Source organism: Nerophis ophidion, linkage group LG14 (genome assembly GCF_033978795.1).
Source record: "Nerophis ophidion isolate RoL-2023_Sa linkage group LG14, RoL_Noph_v1.0, whole genome shotgun sequence".
Taxonomy (NCBI): Eukaryota; Metazoa; Chordata; class Actinopteri; order Syngnathiformes; family Syngnathidae; genus Nerophis; species Nerophis ophidion.
Window position 1 is genome coordinate 22,376,300 of NC_084624.1, and position 19,142 is coordinate 22,395,441.

General features: G+C 39.4%; 1 protein-coding gene across 1 annotated transcript in view; it reads right to left on the bottom strand.

Annotated features, from left to right (window-relative positions):
- Window positions 1-19,142, bottom strand: part of pax3a (paired box 3a) — a 69,709-nt gene that overhangs the window by 18,437 nt on the left and 32,130 nt on the right. The window contains 3 exon segments of the mRNA XM_061921118.1: window positions 6,091-6,298; window positions 9,546-9,736; window positions 10,225-10,424. Of these exon segments, the coding sequence (XP_061777102.1) occupies window positions 6,091-6,298; window positions 9,546-9,736; window positions 10,225-10,424 (599 nt within the window).

The window sequence follows — 19,142 nt, forward strand, 5'->3', positions numbered from 1 at the left end:
GACAAGTCGCCAACTCATCGCAGAGCAAACAGTAAACTAAAACATCAACATAAATGCATTTCCTTTGCCAAAATAGACAACACTTGAAAGGATATAATTTCTGCAACTTTTAGCGTAATCGTGCTAGCTAGCAAACAGTAAACTAAAACAACAACAACAATGCATTTCCTTTGCCAAAATAGTAAAACACTTGACAAGATACAATCTCTGCAACTTTGTAGTATTTAGATTGTGGCTTTTGTGTGACATTTTCACTGTTCAAATTATATATCTTTGTCAAAATTGTTGAACATTTTTAGCGTAATCGTGCAAGCTAGCAAACAGTAAACCAAAACAACAATAGAAATGCATTTCCTTTGCCAAAATACTCAAACACTTGACAAGATACAATTCCTGCAACTTTGTGGTATTTAGATTGTGGCTTTTGTGTGACATTTTCACTGTTCAAATTCTATGTTTTTGTCAAAATTGTTAAACACTTTTAGCGTAATCCTGCTAACTAGCAAACAGTAAACCAAAACAACATTAGAAATGTATTTTGCTAAAATAGTAAAACATTTGACAAGATACAATTTCCAAATCTTTGTGGTGTTTAGATTCTAGCTTTGTCTTTGAAAAGTTGTGATGTTATGAATAATACCGGTTCATATTTTCGTCTGTAATTGTTAAGTACTTTTAATTGGGCTAACCAGCAGCCCTAACTTCACCCACAATCTTTATCTTTGTCAAAATTGTTGAACACTTTTAGCGTAATCTTGCTAACTAGCAAACAGTAAACTAAAACAACAATAAAAATGCATTTCCTTTGCCAAAATAGTAAAACACATGACAAAATACAATCTCTGCAACTTTGTAGTATTTAGATTGTGGCTTTTGTGTGAAATTTTTACTGTTCCAATTATATATCTTCATCAAAATTGTTGAACATTTTTAACGTAATCGAGCTAGCTAGCAAACAGTAAACTAAAACAACAATAGAAATGCATTTCCTCTGCCAAAATAGTCAAACACTTGACAAGATACAGTTTCTGCAACGTTGTGGTATTTAGATTGTGGCTTTTGTGTGACATTTTCACTGTTCAAAATCTTTATCTTTCTCAAAATTGTTCAACACTTTTAGCGTAATGGGGCTCGCTAGCAAACAGTAAACTAAAACAACAATAAAAATGCATTTCCTTTGCCAAAATAGTAAAACACTCGACAAGATACAATTTCTGTACTTTGTGGTATTTGGACTGTGGCTTTTGTGTGACATTTTCACTGTTCAAATGATTTATCTTTGTCAAAATTGTTAAATACTTTTAGTGTAAATATGCTAACTAGCAAACAGTAAACTAAAACAACATTAAACATTTCCTTTGCCAAAATAGTGAAACACTTGACAAGATATAATTTCCGCAACTTTGTAGTATTTCGATTGTGGCTTTTGTGTGACATTTATACTGTTCAAATTCTATATTTTTGTCAAAATTGTCCAACACGTTTAGTGTAATTGTGCTAACTCGCAAAGAGTAAACTCAAACAAAAATAAAAATTAATTTCCTTTGCCAAAATAGAAAACACTTGAAAGGATGTAATTTCTGCAACTTTTAGCGTAATCTTGCTAATTAGCAAACAGTAAACTAAAACAACAATAAAAATGCATTTCCTTTGCCAAATTAGTCAACCACTTGACAAGTTACAATTCCTGCAACTTTGTAGTATTTAGATTGTGGCTTTTGTGTGACATGTTTACTGTTCAAAATGTAGATCTTTGTCAAAATTGTTGAACACTTTTAGCATGATCTTGCTAACTAGCAAACAGTAAACTATCCATCCATCCATCCATTTTCTACAGCTTGGGGTCGCAGGGGGCGCTGGAGCCTATCTCAGCTACAATCAGGCGGAAGGTGGCGTACACCCTGGACAAGTCGCCAACTCATCACAGGGCAAACAGTAAACTAAAACAACAATAAAAATGCATTTCCTTTGCCAAAATAGACAACACTTGAAAGAATATAATTTCTGCAATTTTTAGCGTAATCGTGCTGGCTAGCAAACAGTAAACTAAAATAACAATAAAAATGCATTTCCTTTGCCAAAATAGTAAAACACTTGACAAGAAACAATCCCTGCAACTTTGTAGTATTTAGGTTGTGGCTTTTGTGTGACATTTTCACTGTTCAAATTCTATATCTTTGTCAAAATTGTTGAACGTTTTTAGCATAATCGTGCTAGCTAGCAAACAGTAAACTAAAACAACAATAGAAATGCATTTTCTTTGCCAAAATAGTCGAACACTTGACAAGATACAATCTCTGCAACTTTGTAGTATTTAGATTGTGGCTTTTGTGTGACATTTTCACTGTTCAAATTCTATGTTTTTGTCAAAATTGTTAAACACTTTTAGCGTAATCCTGCTAACTAGCAAACAGTAAACCAAAACAACATTAGAAATGTATTTTGCTAAAATAGTAAAACATTTGACAAGATACAATTTCCAAATCTTTGTGGTGTTTAGATTCTAGCTTTGTCTTTGAAAAGTTGTGATGTTATGAATAATACCGGTTCATATTTTCGTCTGTAATTGTTAAGTACTTTTAATTGGGCTAACCAGCAAAAATCCTATATATGTTCTGAACTTAAATTTGGCTTGATTTTTTTTACGTTGGTTGATTTCAATGTTTTTGTTAATCAATTTCAGCATAATTGTGCAAACAAAAACGAAACCAAACAAAGCACGACGCAAACATATCTCTTTTGAGAAAAATCATAAAAATAGTATGCTAAATATGTTACTTTGAAGTATTTAAAATTGATGTTTATGTCTGCCTTCAGACTGGTGTGTCTGTTCAAAGCAACACACCCTCTTTCACAATCTCTTGATGCCCTAAAATCACCGTGTCCTTGCGAGGCCTAAAGGCCAAAAGGGTACGTGGGAACGAGGGGTTGGGTGTGTGTGTGTGTGTGTGTGTGTGTGTGTGCCGTCAAAGTGTAGAACCGATACAACAGTACTTTTGTGGGTGTGTGCGCGTTGGTTTTCCTATCAGTTTTTGCTGTGATGTGTGAGCCTCGCTGCTGGTGAGACATCATGAACAGCTGCACACAGGTTTGCGTGAGAAACAAAGTCATGAAATTGTCTTTTTGGAAAAGGGAGGGGGGGCAACACATCACATCGAACAAGACTCGCAAGGAAAGAGTTACAGTCCGTGTAATGAAAACAAGAGGTGAGAGAGTTGAATGGAAAGGCAGCTGAAATAAAGTATGACAAAATTATAAATAATGCCGTTTGATGCAGCAAACTTCCCATGCTGGCAGCCAGCTGGCGTTATGAATTATACTGATAGGCTGTCAATGAGCAGACCGCACACGTTTCAACATAGTGATTGTCATTATTTTAAGTAATAATCAACAATGAATGCAGTATTTAGTGAAATAAATAATTTTTGGTTATTTATATTTAACAGATTTTTTAAGTAGAATTGGTTTCGGCCATTAATCACAAAAAATATTACATATAAACATACAAATAAATAAAAATAAAACAGTTGTAAGTGTGTGAGTACATAAATGATATATACAAATAATTAAAAATGACAAATAAATAATAATTAAAAATATAAGAAAATGTAATAAATATAATAGGTGTATCATTATAATGACCTAATCAAAAATGTTTCATTTTAATAGAAATCAAAATAAAAAGCATTTAATGGAATCAAATACAATTAAAAAAAAAAGTTGTTCAATAAGTATCATTGAAAGACATTATCATTATTATTATTATTCATCCATCCATCCATTTTTCCACCGCTTGTCCCTGATATGATAAAAAACAAGTTACTTAATCAAACATTTTAAAAATTTAAGTGAGTGACTTTATATATATATATATATATATATATATATATATATATATATATATATATATATATATATATATATATATATATATATATATATATATATATATATATATATATATATATATATATATATAACATATTGTACATATAAAATTGGACATTTCATAAAAAAATGTAAGATGTGATAAATATAATAGGTATATAAATATAATGACCTAACTAAAAATAAAAGGCATTTAATGCAATCAAATTTAATTTTTCATTAAAAATATAAAGTAAAATAAATATTATAGAATGAAAACCTGATTATTATTCGTCCATGCATCATTTCCACCTATCGTCCCTGATGTGATAAAAAATAAGTTACTTAAATCAAACATGTAAAAAATGTAAGTGTGTGAGTGTATATATATATATATATATATATATATATATATATATATATATATATATATATATATACATATATATATATATATATATATATATATACATATATATATATATATATATATATATACATATATATATAATAACACATTGTACAAATAAAATTGTACAATTACTTGAAAATGGGATAAATATAATAGGTATACAATCATAATGAGTAAATTAAAAATAAAAGGCATTTAATGTAGTCAAATAATTAAAAGAAAAACTATTTTTTAAATAAGTATCATAGAATGACAACATGAGTATTATTAGTCCATCCATCCAATTACCACCGCTTGTCCCTGATAGGATAAAACAATTAGTTACTAAATCTAAAATAAATCGCACCAATCAGAAATCATATGTAATAATATTATTAATGTATCTATAAGCATTCGGTGTTCTCCGCTTTCTTTTCTTTAGGTTTGGAAATACGTGGACATTTCTCCGGCAGCGGTCCGCAATGCCGTGTCTGTTTTGAGGTTGTTCCGGGGATTAGGTCTCAGGGGGGTGCAAATCCCAACCGTTCGCTTCCCTTGGTGAGAACGGATTGCTTTGGTATGCACCAGATCAGCAGAGGGATGCCAGGGACCCTTGCACCTCCAGTGGAAGGCCAGCAGCCCTAACTTCACCCACAAGAATCTCCCTCATCTAAAACCCACCCTGTTCATAATGGCTAAAAGCTCCAGATGTGACCATATCTGGAGCTAAGTGAACTTCTCGGGAGAGAAGCGTGGCTCACTCGCAGAACTGGAGTTCCGATAAGCAAATAAGGGAGATTTAAAAGCAAGCCGTACACGTTGTAAAGTTTTCAATGTCTTCTCAAAGTCATCAAACGTAATCACTACGTCCTCCTGATGAAACCAAAATCAGCAAATTAATCATTTCCTAATCTGGAAAGGGCGCGAGCTGCGTCTCAATATGCATTCCAGCAGCTGCAATGAATACACAAATTAAAAGGAATTAGCCAACAAAGTGAATCATTTGCATATATTACACACTGCGTTACAAGGTGATAGATCACTTCATTGGAATCAATTAAGGAGTTGTGTGATTGCACTTCCAGACTGACATTCCTGGAAGGCCGGTAAGACCTTGTGGTGAGGAGCTGCCCGCTGAAGGTTAATGCTGAAACCAGCCACTAGGCCACATGACCTTTGGCCTATTTTTATTGGAAGACCGGTCGCTCCGTGACCCTTGGAGCGTACCAATCGGAAGGTTTCCCCTTCCAGTAAAAAACAACAATCTGTGACAAAAAGAATCTTTCCTGTCTATGACAAATGAAATTGAGCACCTCATTTCCCTTTCACTTTTCATTTCAAAGACGTCAATTAGCGTGTGAGCCACCTATCACTTCCTCCCAGTGCAGGCCGTAATAAAGATAGTCTTTTAACTTGAAATACATACATCCTCAGGCATTCGGGTTGGTGACAAACCAGCCTGAGGCACTGCTTGTGTTTATCTGTGCCTGACAGGATGCCGAGATGCACTCTCTCATGGGAATTAGTACCCAGCATGCATTGCATCTGGGCCCGGCCAACCCTTTGTGGCGGCTAAAAGCTCGTTTTCCGCCTGTTAGTCCATCTCCCGGCCCGATGGGGAGCCACTGACGGAGCCTGATGACTGTGTAATCGACCATAATTGTCTTTTCAGTTTTGATTTGTGTCATCGCATTGCAGCCGCACATCTGAAGCCTTCCTCCTGGATTGACATTTGCCGCATTGCAAATTCATCAACACGGACACAAATGAAAAGCTGCCTAACAAGGATCTCATCAATGTCAAGGCAATAACAAACGGCCACGCCGACTGACCTGAGGTGAGAGGCTGTTGCCGATGGCGGCGGGGTTGACGCTGTTTGAGTGTCCCGTCGGCGCTGCAAAGCCGTCCGAGTATCCTGAGAAGCCGTGACGTCCGGAAGATAAGCAGTAGGCCGAACCCCCGTCCTGAGAACCGGACGATGAACTGAGGCCGCTCTGGTGCACGGACGTGGGCGGCAGAGGCTGCGGCCGGTGCACTGTACTTGGCTGCTCAGCGACTGTTCACAATAGAACCGAAAACTGTTTACAAGCATGCTTATTAAAATTATGTGTAAAGACGCATGTTATATGACATTAGGTACACCTCCACAATCCAATGAGATCCGACACAAGAGCTGTAAGATACCTATGAAGGTTCTCATTCATCCAGGTCCTTGTCATCTCAGGGCGTTCAATCATTCGCGACTGGACTGCTTGGTTTGTCTTGGAAGACGTTTCGCCGCTCATCTGAGTAGGTTTCATCAGTTTGTGCTTATAGACTGAGATTGGTCAGACCTAGTCTTTGACTTAGATTAGTCAGATCTAGTCTTAGACTTAGATTAATCAGATTTAGTCTTGGACTTAGATTGGTCATATGTAGTCTTAGACTTAGATTGGTCGGATCTAGTCTAAGACTTAGATAGGTCAGATCAAGACTTGGACTTAAATTGGTCAGATCTAGTCCAACGGTTGGTGCCAAAACCCCAAATATTTATACTCCAACACCAGGAGGGTGTGCCTGGGCAAGGATGGTTTCACCCAATAGTGGTGAGAAAAACAACTGCTTTAATGCAAACGTGCAATCCTAACTGTCAACGCCAACGATATTCGTTGAAGTGTATACTCCCCTCGTTAGCATTGAAGTATTGTGTGGCAGAACCATCGCTGTGGATCGGCTACTACCAGTCCAAAATAGTCAATCTCCCGGGTAAGCATTCCTTTCAGTTGTAAACAAATGGCACAAATGGCATTCTGGTCTGGAGTATACTCTGGTTTTTGGAAAATAAATATTTGGGGTTTTGGCACCAACCGTTTGGACTAAATCCGACCAATCTAAGTCTGAGCACGAACTGATGAGACCTACTTGGATGAGCAGCGAAAAGTCTTCCAAGACAAACCAAACAGTCCAGTTGCGAACAATTGAACATCCTGAGAAGAGCTGTAAGGTTTCTTTGAAAAGATAACGCTTTTACTCATGGAATTAATCACAAATTATTACCACATTAGTCATATTTAAACATAGATTAATCGTGCATTTTCTTTTGATAAATCATGCTCCTTTTCTTTAATCGTTGATTGTTATTTGAACATTGGAGCAGATTTCCACAGTGATCAGGTCAATGCAGACCTCGATACAAAGATGAGTGAGGAGACTTCGAATTTTGTGCCCTCTGTCAAATTTAATTTTAAAATCTTTCAATAAAACCGTTAGTAAGTTTTGAGCAAGTACATTCAAGTAAAACATAAAAAAAATGTTTCTGCATGACATTCTGATAATTAAACTGCATTTGTGTCCAAATGTTAGGGCAGTGGTTCTTAACCTTGTTGCAGGTACCAAACCGCGTTAGTTTTATATGCACATTCATCGAACCCCTCCTAGTCAAAAATAAAATGTTTTTTTTTTCAAATTCAATACAAAGTTATATGTTTTTGGTAACACTTTAGTATGGAGAATATATTCTGAGTAACAAAGACTTAATTTGGAGTTATTTGGTTAGGGTTAGAGGGTTAGGGCCAGGGTTAGAGGGTTAGGGTTATAATGAGGCCATGCCGAATAAGGCATTAATAAGTACTTAATAATGACTAGTTAAGAGCCGATATGTTACTAATTTGCATTGTTAATAAGCAACTCATTAATGGTGAATATGTCCCCCATACTAAAGTGTTACCATGTTGTTTTTACTGGTCACAAAATGAACCGTGCATGAACATCACCTTGTTCAAAGAACAAAACCGACACTAAACTCACACTAGACTGCATAAACTCACAACAAATTACACACCTGCAAATCAGTGGGACTTCTGCTGTTGCCGTATCTGTAATACGCCGATAGGGAAAAGTTTTTATTGTGACGATGAGTTGGGTGTGTTTTGACCTCTGCCGAACCCCTGAGGCCGACTCACCGGACCCCTAGGGTTCGATCGAACCCAGGTTAAGAACTACTGTGTTAGGGTCTTTTTTCAAAGTTGATATAAATTATGCACTCAATTAATTAATAAAATTGTGTGATTAATCAAGTTAATAAATGTAATCATCTGACAGCACTAACATTTTGATTACCTTTTAATGAGAGGGACAAACAGCAGACTACTACAAACTCCAATAATGATATAAGTCTGTCAATCAAAATTAATCATGAATTAGCATTGGGTTTAACTAATAACTGCTGTTTGTTGGTTAGTTGGTAGGATTACACGAACAAAACTGCTCAAGTGATTACCCTAAATGTTTATGCCAAGGTGGAGATTTGTAGTAGAAAAGTCAGACCTATGACATCAGGCTATGACAGTGGTAGGGAACCTATGGCTCTAGAGCCAGTTGTGGCTCTTTTGATGACTGCACCTGGCGCTAAGATAAATCTTAGCTGACATTACTTAACACGATAAGTAATGAATAATTCTACAGGTACTCACACTGTTAAAAATAATGTTCAAAATATAAAACATTCTCATGAATTTTAATCCATCAATCCGTTTTTCCTACCGCTCCATTAATGGTAAGAGGTATTTTATTTATTATTGGTTAGCTTCAGAATAACAATGTTATTAAAAAGAATCAGAGACTTATTATAATCTAAAAATGTTGGTCTTACTTAAATGAATTGATTAAAGTGGCCCCCGACTTAAACAAGTTGAAAAACTTATTCGGGTGTTGCCATTTAGTGGTCAATTGTACGGACTATGTATTGCACTGTGCAATCTACTAATAAAAGTTTCAATAAATCAGCCAATCAAAAATGCACACATTCAGTGTTAAAAAAAATATCATATGGATCTCAAGGAAATACGTTTTAAAATATTTGGCTTTCAGGGCTCTTTCAGCCAAAAAGGTTGGGCTAGGATAACCGTAACTCACATTTGTGGCGGCACTAAAGGTTGTGTTGGAAGAAGAAAAAAAACATAGTATACATGTAGTACAGATATCCTCAAAGTTGTAACGTCCTTTGACTAATGGTCATTGACGTATGGGGCAGTTAGCTGCGTTTGTTAATCTAGACCTGCTCAAATTTGTCAGTCCTCACAAGGTGTGTAACAAGTTTCGTGGCTATTCGGCTCAAAGTTATAGTGGGTGTTTTTTTGTGTGACGAAGTGAAAGACAAACTTTGGGGTTTAGTTCGTCAGAAAAATACTGGCACAGGCAACACAGTTTTGACACATTTTCACTCATTTGTGTGCAGCAGTTAATGTGTGTTTTTGTACCACAGCTCTTGTGTTGACTCTGACGCAGGTGTACCTAATAATGTGTCCACGGAGAGTGTTATCATGCATGCCCACCCTGAGCTATGGATGATGGAGGGTAGGGGCTGTCGGACAGCTGATAAGATTGCAGGCCCGACATGGCCGACGGAGGGAAACCGCCTGGGATGAGGTGGTTAAACGCCATCAGCTGATTGGCCCCCGCTTGCTTCCTCCACCGGGCTCTTCTGTTGCTGAACCACACCTGAGAGTAGAAGAAACAATCCCACTATGTTTACATATCGGATGACCTGGACTGGGGAAAAAAAAAATCGACTTTTGCAGCGCTGTGTAAAGACCCTTCTGTGTCATTACAGGCAGCTGAACTGATAGAGATCTTAACATGCGGAGCGTGTAGTGAAACCACAGACATCTTTGTGTAACGCGGCCAGTCAGTAGGTTCATAGAAAGCCAGAGGGCTGTTCCAGCTGTTAAAGCCTGCATCAGCACACCATCTGAACCAGGCGTGATGTATTTTGGGGATCTTTACATCGCCCCTGACTAAAATAGCAAGCTGTCCTCACACACAGTGGGTGCAGTGTATGTCTGAAGTCAGTGGGGGTGAGCTCGGGGTCGAGGGTTGCCGGGATTGAACACATGTCTCTTAGCGCCGTACGGAATGTGTGGCGACCGTTTAACACCCGCATGATCCATGACGAGAGCCACTCATCGCCTGACAGTCAAGATGCCAACCTGAACGCGCGCCTCGGTGAGTTTAGCCCTCTGAGCCAGCTCCTCCCTGGTGTAGATGTCGGGATAATGCGTGCGCTCGAAGGCCCGCTCCAGCTCCTCCAGCTGCTCTGCTGTGAAGGTGGTGCGACTACGCCGCTGCTTCCTCTTCAGCGGCAACCCCGGCTCGGAGTCCACGTCGGAGCCCTCGTCGGAGTGACTGGCTGGAAAACAAATAAAGTGTTACTTTGGGTGGCTGGCTAAGCTGCCGCACAATAGCCCGCTCGGAGACAAAGGGTGTCAGTGAATGCAACACATGGTACGGAGCCACTTGAAATTGTCTTCTCCTGCTTCTTTTAAACTCCTCTGTGGTTCCTGAAGGGATCAAAAGCCAGAGGCTGCTTGAACACGGATTAAAGAGGACTAGATCTCTCCGGGGGCTTCCATTCCCCGGGACACTGTGTCTCGCCCGGTCTTAGCCATGCTGTGCGCCATAGCCGATAGGGTCCCAGAGTTAAGGGCGCTCGGCTCTTTTGCAGGTGCTCCTTAATCTGTTTGTTCTGCTGAGGGCAGAGTGGATGCCGAAGGGCCGGCTTTTGGGGTCTAATTCGGCAGAAGACTGGAATCAATGAAGGCCTGTGAGTAGAAGACGAGGACTATTGCTGCGTTGGGGGGGGAGGTTGCCCGTCTATTAAATAATGATTAGGCGCCGCAAACTAGCGTGACAGCCCACTATTGTCCCCAATTACACGTAAGCAGTCCCCCTTCACTTTCTCAGTCACAAACATGCATCTGCTACGTCTCGCTCTATCCAGGCTTTCGCTCAAAGAACACAGATGGACTCCAGAGAGAAAGAATCCACGAGGAGGGTTCATTGCACCTTTTCGAGGTTAGAGCGAGCACCAGGACAGAGGCTGGTCTGTCTCCCCCACCCTCCAGATTTAAAGCTTTAATTAAAAAGTGCCAAGTCAGACATGGAGGAAGGGGGGAGTAGTAGCAGGGATCTCCCCTTGCCTCCGGAGCCTCTGCAGCCAGGCAGGAAATGTTTGCGCCGGTTGCTAGTGTGCGTCTGACCAGGCATTACACGGATTTGGGCCCTGGGAAGCCAGCGGTGCTCGGACTTGCCAGCGTAGAAGATTCTGATGCTGAGAGGAGGTCTTTATTACATTTGTACAAAGGAGTGCCACGCTGGCATGAACGCTCTCACAGGCTGCAAGCTTGAATATGTGGTTGCTGCTATGAAAGCATCACTTGATACTCTTCAAACATTGCTTTGGCAGGGATTTGAAACATTCTGTGATTAGCGGCAAACAAAAATGGCACCGAACGAATTCTAAGGGAGGGAATGGTCGTTCATAAAGTTCCCCATTGGCACAGTAACTCATGTTGACTGCAAAGTGGGGGTGGATCTTTCCTTCTTCACCCCCCCCTTGTTCCTTGTTTTTATTATTAGAAACTAGAGAAAACACTCCGTCAAAGGCTCTCCCTTAATGGCGGATGACAGTGTTGCTTTTGTCATCCTCTGTACTCTTCCTCTCTCGCTTTCTGTTTTTTTTTTTCTGTGGAAGTGCTGCGGCCAAGCCTTTGTATCTTAGCAGGGAAAAGCCTGTGGCAGGGCTCTATTGGACCGATTACCACGGTCCATCTGTAGGAGCCATCAGGGACGCCGAGGCCCGCATTCAGGGGCCTGTCACCTGCCCAGCAGGGGAGGGAGCGGGAGGGAGGGGGACTGCAGTGGGGGAATGAAGGGTGGAAGGGAGGGGTGGGCCACAAAAGGGTCCATGAAGGGCTGCAGAGGGGCACAGCAGGGGAGCGCCCCTTCATCCCCTCCTTCCACTGCCTCAGGGGCACTGGCTTTTGGGGGGGATGGTGCAGCCAAGAGGGTAGTTGACATGGAGAGGAGGTCGGTGCCACCTGAAGACGCCCGCCAAGCCTTGCACGGGCGCCAAACTCTCACTCGGAACGTGGCCACCCCTCAAACCAATCGCGAGGCGCACTGTCGCGAATTTGTTCCCACACATTCCCCACGACAAGCAGCAGAAGAGGATACTAAACACACAAAAGGAGGCCTCGCCCTCCTTACTTAAACACCCAAATCAAATTTTACGCTGGAGCTCAAGCTCTGGGGAGCTGAAAATACTTCATAGCCGCTCACAGTTTGGCTGCAGACTTCGACAAGAATCTTAATAGAATGATAGCTGGTTACTCTCCGGGGCGGAAATTGGGTCTAGTGCGAAATTATTCTTAAAACAAGACATTTGCAAGATTACTCGGCTCATAAGAAGGACGCAACAGCTTTGTTTCGTGGAGATTTTGGGGAGTAAGTATTAAACATTTTTTTTTAGGAATAGGCCTCAGAAGCAGATGGAGTTTGCTGCTTATCAAACCAAAGAGGTGAAAACTTCAGTTGATTTATTTGCACCTTTAGCAGTAATGCTGTCAACAGAAAATAAATGAAAGGAAGAGACGCACCAATGATCACATTCCACTTTTGTGGTGTGCACTATTTCTGTAGTCTTGTGATGCAGTTTGAATCAAGTGTTACAGAATTCTAAAAAGTTAGCCTACACCGACAATATTGGTGTCAAACCCAAGGCCTGGGGGCCAGGTCTGGCCTACCACGTCATTTTATATGGCGCCTGTTAGCCTGGAAATAATGTGTCAATAAAGCACTTAATCTATCATTGTGTGAATGCTCCAAACTTTTCCAGATTTTGGCGCACTTTACCTTTCACATATTTTACTCGATTGAAACGGTTCCAACTTAAACTGTTCAGCCTATTCCGGAATCGCGGGCTTAACCTTCGACAAATTCCAAAAATTCCCAGATTTCCCAGAATTCTACATTTTCCGGGACATTTTTTCCCATTCAAAATGATCTGGCCATTTTTCAAACTCCCACCATTTCCACATTTTTCAACTGATTTAAACCATTCCACCTTCAAAATATTTCATTCATCCTGAACATTTAAACTATTATTTTTCCAAGTTCAAAAAAAATTCCAGGAATTCCTAGAAGTCTCTTTTTTTCAAATCCTTGTTGAACTTTTTTTCTTTCGACTACTCCCCCATTTTTCAACCCACTTCAACCTTTCCACCATCCAAACATTTCTCTTAATCTGGACAAAAAATGTGGTTGTTTTCCTGAAAATTCCTAAATACCATTTCTCAATTAAAAAAATGTTACTACTTCAACATTTCTAGACGGATTAAAAAAATTCCAACACCAACCATTTCAACTCATTCCAAACATTCAAGTCTTTTAACATTTTTCAAAAAAAATCCCGCTTTTCCCCAAATTTCCCAAGTTTCCATAAAATGTCCATTAAAAAGAATGGGACAATTTTCAAAGTTCCACAATTTCCACATTTTTCATCCGATTAAAACCATTCCAATTACAAAATATTCATCCTATTCAAAATTGTGTGCTCTTCTTCAACACTTAAAAAAAAATCCCAGATTTCCAAGAAATCAGTTTTAAGGGACATTTTCTCTATTCAAAAAGAATTGGCTATTTTTTTTTATTTTCACAATTTGTACATTTTTCAACCTATTCAAACCATTACAACATCACCACATTCAACTCATCCAACTAACATTTTCCCAAATTTAAAACCAAATTCCGGTTTTCCTGGAAATTCAAACTCTTCAACACTCGAACCATTCCAACATTCAAACTGTTCTTACATTCATACTACATTCTGTCAGCATTTCAGTTGAACTTCAGCATTGGAGCATTCACACGTGATTCCTTCAGGAATTGCCTTATCTAGTTATTAAATGTATTTCTTTTTTTCCATTTTGACAGAAAACATATATCTACTGCATGCATTTGCATAGATTTGTATTTATTATTATAAATATTGTAACAATCTCATATTATTATGCATTAAATATTTTTCATAAAATAAAAATAAATACTCCAATATCTGCTTAACGTATGTATGAATCCGTACTAATAATTTTGTTCAGGTTAATCATGTAATGTATAAATTTAGGTTGGAAAGTAGTTATAATCTGCAACAACAATGATTAGTTTCATGTTTTCTAATGTAACATATTATATCATCATACATTACAAACTTATTTTTATAAAAATAAATATGATTGACTTATCATTTCAAAGCAAATTATCCATTAAAGTGTACACCGTAAAAATGACAATTGATTTTACGTTAAAAAAAACAAAAAACTGACTCCTCAGTGGCCAGAACCAATCAAATACATAGGAAATTGTGTAATATTATGATGTAAATCCTTATAAATATATTGTGGAGGGTGGTGTGGCCAGTGCGCTTGCAGGAGCAAAGGTCACCGCCGCTATCTATGGCGCTGAGGACGAGCACCATCGGATAGGGGTGGAGCATGTGCTGACGGCGAGACACACCTGGCAGGTGATTAGATTTCACAGGTGGTAAGTGTTAGTCTAATCATCTGTTGTCTTTAACAGTAAGTGGTCGAAGGCAGGAGGAGAGGATACGGATGTAGCTGAAAAGTCACTTCCTGCTGGAGAAAAAAGTGTGAAAAAATTATATGGAAATTAAACTTCCACATGTGTATCTTATATTTAAAAAATATATTTAAAAAATATATTTGAAAAAATATATTAAATATATATATTTTTATTTTCTTGAGGGAAATCTGGAGGAATTAATAAAGTACTATCTATCTATTTTCATTTATTATTTACTGTTTACCCTCTGAGCACAGCCAGAACTGTGATCTGGCCCTCAGTGAAAACGAGGTTGACACCCCTGCCCAACAAGATGTACACAAAAAGGGTCAACTTCGTCATTACAATGAACAAAACATGTATATTATTTAGGAGAAACTCATAAAGTTTGCATATCGGGCAAAAGCTTGTTTGTACCAGAAATTAGATTTACAAGTACAACTAATATATGACATGGGCTCACATTCTGACATCTTCAATTCCAGGTTTTCATAAGCTGTAAGCCATAATCATTAAAACTCTTTAATTCTTTTTTTCTCCTTTTTTTGCATTTTTACAGTTCCTAAAACTCATTCCTGGAAAAAATGGAGTGATATATGATAATAGCCATAAATATTGTCTCATAGCTTTACAATTTTAAAGAGCAGAGAAAATAATATTAATGTATCAAACTTTAAAATATGCTTTCTAAAGTGTTTTTTTTTCAAGTAAAAATATTTTTCTTGTAATGCAATTTTCCACAAAAACTGCTAAAGCCGATTGTGGAGCGGGTCGTGGCCTGCAGGCCTGCCGCGGAGCAGGGTGTGCAATGACCGGCTTCAAAGACAGCGGCAGGTGAATAGATGACCCAGGTGGGCCTTGTTATCTAATCACCCGTCGCCTTTATTAGCAGCAGTCGGGACGAGAGAAATGTTGGGAGTTGGAGTTGGAGCCAGGGAGAGACACGTGGGATTTAAAAGCCAAAACTAATATTGCTGGAAAGCAATCGCTCAAGGGGTGCATGCAAATAAAACAACTTTATTCAAACTGTAGGTCAGGGATCTTCGGGCTCCCAAAGATTTGTCGGCCAGGAGAACCCACACAAGAGGGAAACCTCCACACCGATTATTTATTTAGTTAGCAAGTATAGTTAGAATCCACAATTTAATCCTCAACAAATGTAACAGGTCGATTGTCTTTGCATTAAGTTATTTTTCATTATTTTATTTTTTTTTCACACAAATATGTGCAAAAAAAATGAGATATGTTTGTAATATCAAGAAATCTTTTTTTTATATATATCGCCCTAAACAACGACATACACGGATCTAATCCAACATCCAGGCAAGGAACAACTCAAAAGTTCCCAGCTGAGGAAAAAGGAGAAACTTTGAGAAGGGATGGCAGATGTAGGATCCCCGTATGGTTATTGAATCGTTCAAATAATATTGTTTATTTTTACTCCTTTATTCATCAGAATATTTTTAATTTCCATCCATTTTTGCATAATCCAAAATGGCAAGAATAGACCTCAGATAGCTCTTTTGAAATGTAACTGTTAATGTTTTAAAATAAAATGTAATTATTTTCAATCATAATTTAAAAAATAAAATAATCATGTTAATATATATTTTCTTTTTTCGTGTTTGTTCATTTTGTTAATTTATCTAAACACTATTTATTTCTCACAAGACTATATAGTATTTGACTGATCATTTTAAACTCTTCTTAGGTTCTTAATTTGTGTTCTCTTTATTCTCATGTTTGCTTTGTTGGGTCTGTTCCTGTTTCTGGCTGTGCATCTATTTTATGTATTGTTAATATTAATACTCTTATTATCATCACTATCGTTTAAAAAATAATTATTATAATATTTGTACCAGTGTTTCTGAACCATAGGGCCATAGTGCAAGCACCCACTAAAGAGCCGCCACAAATATCTCTTTTCTCAGCTGTGGTCGGTATGGGTTGCAGCGGTACTCAGTTGCAATACACTTTTCCACCACTTGTTGCAGTACAAGTAATGACACTATTGTCAGGCTGGCCCCTGACAGTTTGTTTGTGTTCTAGTTTTTTCCTGTGTGCGTAGTATTTCCTGTTAGCGCTCTTACTTTGTTGGTTTCCTGTCTTTCTCCATGTGCGCTTTTTCGCTTCAGCTGCGGCTAATTGGCACCTGGCCACACCTGGTGTTAATCAACCCAGGTTAACAAGACAAGTCTACTGTGCTATTTTTCTGTGAAATAAACTTGAATGATTTAAAATTTTGGCTCACGACTTGATGATATGGAAAAATGTTTTTCTTCCTGAAGATAAACCATTTTAGAAGCACTCAACTCACACATGCTTACTCCAAATCATCATTGATGCAGAACCAGCAGACAATAACCAACATTATGTTTCATGTTCATTGGAAATTCCCCCGACAGCTCGTACAGCAAATGAATATGTTTGTCTTGATACAAGGAATAACGTTGGCTAACTTAGCATCAACTTAAGACAATGATGTTGCCTAGCTAGCTAGGACTTCACTTACATCTCTCTTTCATCGCTTCTTCTTCTCTGCTGCGGGCGAATAACTTTCTGATATCCATCTAGGAGTTACAGTTTGAGTCAAATCCAAATCAAAATAATGTAATTAACAAATTGTTGTTGGCTAACGTTACCTGCCCCACGCAGTGATTCGCAGCCCCTCTCTCTCTCTCTCTCAACCGAAGTCTCGATCCACACGTGAATAAATTACCATATTAATTAGCCACGTGGTCATTGTTACGTGGCGTGAATACAGTAGTATTCAATTACCATACTAAGTAGTATGTGCGCTGTTGTCTATGTTATGTAGACTTAAAACTCTGAAGCATTTTTTTTTTTATTGGTGAAATTTTTACTGGGGCACTGCAGATCAACAGTGGGGCATGTGCCCCACTGAAATATGTCTGGCGACGCCCCTGACTGCTAAGCAGGATATATACCTTATGTTTCATTTTTACCCTCATTAACAGCATCATAAATGACTTGTAGCTTGTTACAGGGACAGTGGAGGCTCTCTGCCTTCCAAACCACTGCTGCTCAGAGCCTCCACTGTCACTGCTCTCGTCAAGTTGTAAAAAAAAAAAAAAAAAAAGGAACTCCGTAGCACCGAAAGTCCGCGACGATAAACGTGTTTATGACAGATAAGACTACACAAATACACCCATCCTAACAAGTATATGATAAATGTAGACAACTTTTCCTTTTCTTTTACTTTCATACTGCAACAGTGATTGGATGTTTACTGAGGGCTGAGGGGTGTGAGCGGGCGTGTGTCTGCTGCGCAGCCTGTAGAATGTTGAATACACGCACAGAGGAGGGAGGAAATGAGAGGGAAGCCGACACTACTATATCGTGTGTGTCCCTTTTTTGGCGGATTTTTCCGCTAGTGCAGATAATTTTGTCAACTTGTAATGTAGTTATTGTGTGAGTTTATTAAAATTTACTTTCTCAAATTTTGATTTGAGGGGGCAAGACATTTATTTAAGGGGGCTCTGCCCCCTCTTGCCCCTGTATAGAACCGGCCATGGTTTGTAGCTTACTGATTTTTGTTCTCTGCTTCCTATTATGTCTTTGTACAACACGTAACGACTTCTATTCCCTGTTCCTTTCATGCGACCCTCCATGCTAAGCCTTTTATTTTTGCTAGCTTCCATGCTAAGCTCCTTTTGTTTGTTATCCGCCTTGTGCGCTCTTTTTGTTGTACTCTTTTGTTTGTTCTTGTTTAGTTTAATTAAATCATGTTTTCCCATTCAATGCGTGCCTCCATCTCTGCATCTTGGGGTTCGTCACAAACTAACTCTGACAGAATAATCCAGCCAAATTCGAACCCCACAGAGATGTCTTTGGCAGAGAGGCTTAATTTAGCGTTAAAATTAAAGACTAAATTAAAGAAGAGTTCGGCAGCGTTTCAAACCCTCTCCCACTCACCCCTGTTGACTGTGGGCATATCTGGGGACGTCTGGGATCCGTCTCTTGAGGAGGGGGCTATGAGTAGCTGTGCAGCTGAGGCACAGCTACTTCTCGAACCAGTGGATCTGCAATAGACGGCGCCATCATCTCCGGTGGGCCGGCAAACGCCATCATCACCTCCGGTGGGCCGGCAGATGCCACCATCATCTTCGGTGGGTCCGACACCTACGGCGCCATCACATCCGGTGGGTCTGCAACCTACGGCACCATCACCTCTGGTGGTCCAGCAGACACCACCACGCACTCCGGTGGTCCAGCAGACGCCACCACGCACTTCGGTGGGCCAACAGACTCCACCACGCACTCCGGTGGTCCAGCAGACGCCACCACGCACTTCGGTGGGCCAACAGACTCCACCACGCACTCCGGTGGGCCAGCAGACTCCACCACGCACTCCGGTGGGCCAGCAGCTGGGGGCACCACCATCCTTTCCGGTGGGCCAGTAGAGGGCGCCACCATACTCTTGTCGGCCACAGATCATGGGCGACCGCCTCGTAAAATTGCAGCGGTG